The sequence below is a fragment of the Callorhinus ursinus genome, unplaced genomic scaffold (assembly GCF_003265705.2).
Source record: "Callorhinus ursinus isolate GAN/ISIS: 27379988/994484 unplaced genomic scaffold, GSC_fseal_2.0 scaffold4380, whole genome shotgun sequence".
Lineage (NCBI taxonomy): Eukaryota > Metazoa > Chordata > Mammalia > Carnivora > Otariidae > Callorhinus > Callorhinus ursinus.
Genome location: NW_027401434.1, coordinates 1 through 4200, shown reverse-complemented (window position 1 = coordinate 4200; position 4200 = coordinate 1). Strand labels below are relative to the sequence as shown.

The window sequence follows — 4200 nt, the reverse complement described above, 5'->3', positions numbered from 1 at the left end:
GCGCTGCTCGACGGCCGCCTGTACCCCATGCGCAAGCACTGCAGCCCACCCCTGGAGCTCACGCAGGAGGCAGGCGAGATGGTCTTCGTGCCCAGCGGGTGGCACCACCAAGTCCACGACCTGGTAGGATGGGCACAGCCCACCGCATGTGCGTGCCATGCGGCCCAGGCGGGTCAGGGAGACGCCCTGGGGTCCCACTGGTCTGAGCCCAAGCCCAGAGCGTCCATCTCCCGTTGCTCTGCCCCTCGGCTTGCCCAGCACACTCACCCTTGACACATTCTTAGATGCCTTTCCACAGAGAGAGGGCCAGGCGCACCCCTCCTGGTCCCACAGTGGGCAGGCTGCCCCCTAGAGAGCCTGGGTATGGGATTGCACGGACCGGAGAAGGGCCACCAGCCCCCGTTTCTTCCCTGGGCAGCAGTGGGTCCTTCTACACCGTGGAGCTTCCCTGGGAGCCCTGCTCTTGCTTAGCTGTGCACTCAGAAGGATCCAGCCCCCTCTTTATGCTAGCACCTACCGGGAGACAGGAGCAGCCCTTCCTGGCCGAGGAGGGTTGCAAGGACCTCAGGCCAGGGCTGGGGGATGGTCTGGTGTGGACTCATGGGGGCACCCACACCCCACCCCTTCCAGGAGGACACCATCTCCATCAACCACAGCGGGGTCAACGGCTGTAACCTGGCCCATATGTGGCACTTCCTGCAGCAAGAGCTCCGGGCCGTGCAGCAGGAGGTCAGCCAGTGGAGGGACAGTATGCCTGACTGGGACCATCACTGCCAGGTGGGCCAGCCTGGGCAGGAGGGAAGGACAGGGAGGGGCTCTGCAGGGCCAGGGCTGCAGTGTGGGGAGGGCGTGGGGCAGCCCTCAGGGCAGCCTGCATTCTCAGAGGAGGGCTTGTTCCGTAAGCTCAGAGCTGTGGCTTTGGGGACGTGGTAGCCGCCAGCCTGCCCGTGTGAAGGTCGGTGTGGTCCTGAGGCGGGTCACTGGGGCTTCCAGGTTGCAGGACTCAGACCCATCGCTGGCTGGCTCCCGGGTGTCTCTGTTCCCATCCTCTGGGACTGGGCCCTGCCCATAGTCCTCAGACACTTGCCTGGCGTTGCGAGCAAGCCGCGGCTCACTGGTGCTCCTCTCTGGCCAGGTCATCATGAGGTCCTGCTCCGGGATCAGTTTTGAAGAATTTTACCACTTCCTCAAGATCATCGCTGAAAGGAGGCTGCTGCTTCTGGCCAAAGAGCTGGGCCCTGGTGACATGGAGGGCAGTGCGGGCAGGGGGCTGGGCCCCCAGCAGGCTGCTTTTGATGTCAGCCGGATTGCAGAGGTGCTGGCCTCCGTGGTGGCCCACCCCGACTTCCGGAGAGTGGACACTAGCGTGTTCTCACTGCAGCCGGGGGAGCTCCTCCAGCAGCTGGAGGAGGTCGTGGCTGCCACTGCCTCTCTTTAGGGCATGAGGCTTGCATCAGGCGGGGCCCCGAGGCACCGGCACGGAAGGAGGCAGTCTCTTCCACAGCGCCTTCCAGAAATAGAGCTCTGTGCTGCTGTGTGGCATGGGACAGGTCACCTTCCTGCGGAGCCTCGTGGCCTCAGGTGCTCTTAAGGGTGTGGTACTGTCCTGACTGTCCACTGGCATCCCCGGGACCCTGATGCCTGTGCAGAGGGTTTGAGCTCCCTGTCTTCATGAGGCTTAGCCAGGGCTGAGTGCTCTGGATCCAGTGAGGGCGTGGGTGGGGAGGTCCTGCTAAGTGAGATCTGCAGCCAGAAGGCCTGGAGTGTGCTGGGGACTCAGGCGTGGGGGCAGCATGTGGTTGGGATTCCTGGTGCCCCCAGCCTTCCCTCAGCAAGGACCAGCATCCCAGCCCGTAGGCCTCCCATCCACAGCAGTGCGAGGCAGCTGGCTTGTCCTGCACGGTTCCCTCTGCAGGAGGACCACGCCCCTGCTCGGCTCCATCTTGCCCTGGAGCAAGCCCCTCTGTGTAGGCCGGACATTCTGGGGCCCAGGACCTCTTGTGTCTATCCCACAGGAGAACCACTACTTACATAGAGCCTGCCGTCCCCGTACTGGCCTGTGCTTCCCCTTAACCCCCGTCCAGAGTCCGGAGCCAAAGATGGCTGTATGGTCCGGGCACCAGGCCAGGCCTCATACCTTGTCCCTCATGCAGGCCCCTAGGCATCACAGGTGCACCTCAGGGTCGGCTGGCACCCGTGATTTTATGTCCCTCTTATTTGTGACAGCACTGCCTGTGCCCCCCAGGCCCCAGTGAGGGCTTGGACCTTGCCCCAGGTGTCCAGAGCCCCCTGTAGTCCCTCTCCCACCCTTCACATGTGCTGGCCATCTTAGGCCACCTGCAGTCGCTGCTTGGTTCACAGCCACTCTGCACTCCGTGTGCCACTCGACAGTGACAGTAGTAGGGTTCTCCAGGGAAATGGAACCCACAGAATAGAGCAGGAGACGGTGGGGGCTGGTGAGTGAGATCTGCAGGGCAGGCCAGCAGGCCAGGGACTGAGGGGAGAGTGGACTTTGTGGTCTGGGGTCCAAAGTCTGCAAACTCAGGGTTAGTGTGTTGAAGTCTGAAGGCAGAATTGCTTCTTTGGGAAACCTCTGTCCTTGCCCCTAAGGCCTTCCACTGACTGGATGAGGCTCACCCAAATTGTGGGGGGTACTCTGCTTTGTCAAGGTCCGTGGAATTCAGAGTTAATCACATCTAAAGGGTGCTTTCACAGCAGCATGGAGACTGGCGTTTGAACAAACAGCTGGGCACCGTGGCCTGGCCAAGTCGATGTGTCGAACTGACCAACATAGTCACCCCCCTGTGCTCAGCAGGCACGCTGCTCTGTCCCGTGCCCACCTCGACGCCCAGCATCTGCTCCTTGCCCAGCAGCCGCGGGCAGTCCCACAACCTCCCCGTGCGTAGCACTACCCCCCCCCCCCCCTCGGACCGTTGTGTCTGCACACGTCCCTGTGTGCTGTCCAGCCGTGCCGTGGCACACACCGCATTATTCAGCAGTCACCCCTTGCACACGTGTCCTGTCAGCCTCCACCCCTGGAACTCCTGCTCTACCATGTCCTCCTCCCACGCATCCCACGTGTCCCTCAAATGCTGGTACTCACGCTCCTCTCAGGTGCACGGTGTGCACAGTTGCCACGTGCGATCCAGTGCCCCCTGCACACCTACGGTGCCTCACATTTGCTCCTGTTCTCATCATCAGGCTTTTGGTTCTAGCACACCCACTTGGTGCTAGTAGACAATGTCTCACTGCACACTCACAGGCCAGGCGCAAACTTGGCATCGTTCTGCTGCTTGGAGTTCCCGTCTGCACAGCCGTGGTGTGCCGTCAAGTGGTGCTTGTGTGTTCATGGTGCGAACCCGTGACCGCTGCGCACACGGCAATTCATCAGTTGTTCCTTGCGCGTTCATGCTGTACCATCTAACCCACTAAACCACCCAGAACTGCCACGTGTGGTCCAGTAGCTGCTAGCTCCATGTTGCTCTAGCTTCTGCCCCCCTCCTGCACACCCACTTGCATTCAACAGTCTGCACAGTCACTGGGCCTGGACCTGAGCCGTGCTGTGTGTCCAGTTGCAGCTGCTGGGGAGGAGGGGCTAACTCAGCATTGTCCCCATCATTCACCCGTCTCTTGCCTCTGCAGGCTGTCTCTTCAGGGGAAGACGTTGGCAGTATGTGACCAGGTGCACTGGAGGTTCCCTGACTTGCCTGGCTTGCCCTTCAGCTCCTCATCTTGGGGAAGGACCTTGAAGGGCACTCCAGCAAGCTCAGGGCGTGTGTGTTTGCCACCTGGATTGGAACCATTCCAGTGTTTCATTGGTGAGGCACTTGCGTGCTGCCCGTGGATCATCATTTCTGGTAGCACCCCTCTGCTCAGGCTGCATTTTTCCGCCTCCTCGTGGGAAAAGTTTGCACCCCCATGACGTAACCAGGACACAGTCATGAGGTCTCAGCCAGACAGGAGTGATCACGGTGTACCTGATGGGGTGGGCGTTTCTGGGGTGAACAGTTGTGCAAGGCATTGTGGTGATGCTGGAACTCCTTGTGTACAGGGAGCAGGGATGCTTATGGACTGAGTTGGAGCTTTGGCTCTAAATTCTGCATCACAAGTCTTTACCCTGGATAAGAAGCCAACAGGAAAAGGGGGTCTGAGGTCAGAGACAACCCCAGGAGGGTTTAAATCTAGGTAAAGCCAAAGATA

At 60.6% G+C, this 4200-nt stretch overlaps 1 protein-coding gene across 3 annotated transcripts; it reads left to right on the top strand.

Moving 5' to 3' along the window:
- The first annotated feature begins 6 nt into the window (after nt 1-6).
- Nucleotides 7-4194, top strand: LOC141372280 (2-oxoglutarate and iron-dependent oxygenase JMJD4-like). 3 transcript variants are annotated; one of them, XM_073890791.1, is made up of 3 exons: nt 7-123; nt 631-777; nt 1136-4194. In XM_073890791.1, exons 1-3 carry the CDS (start codon nt 28-30, stop codon nt 1436-1438), a joined length of 546 nt encoding a protein of 181 aa, XP_073746892.1. In that variant the 5' UTR covers nt 7-27; the 3' UTR covers nt 1439-4194. The 3 variants fall into 3 exon arrangements, with proteins under 3 accessions (XP_073746892.1, XP_073746893.1, XP_073746894.1); XM_073890792.1 differs by having other exon boundaries at nt 15-69; XM_073890793.1 differs by having other exon boundaries at nt 33-172.
- Nucleotides 4195-4200: the final 6 nt, after the last annotated feature.

Bases quoted from the DNA above. Each gene is read 5' to 3' on its own strand.
- LOC141372280 (XM_073890791.1), top strand. From the start codon at position 28: ATGCGCAAGCACTGCAGCCCACCCCTGGAGCTCACGCAGGAGGCAGGC. The intron at 124-630 runs GTAGGATGGGCA...CACCCCTTCCAG, and splicing joins ACCACCAAGTCCACGACCTG to GAGGACACCATCTCCATCAA. The intron at 778-1,135 runs GTGGGCCAGCCT...CTCTCTGGCCAG, and splicing joins ACTGGGACCATCACTGCCAG to GTCATCATGAGGTCCTGCTC.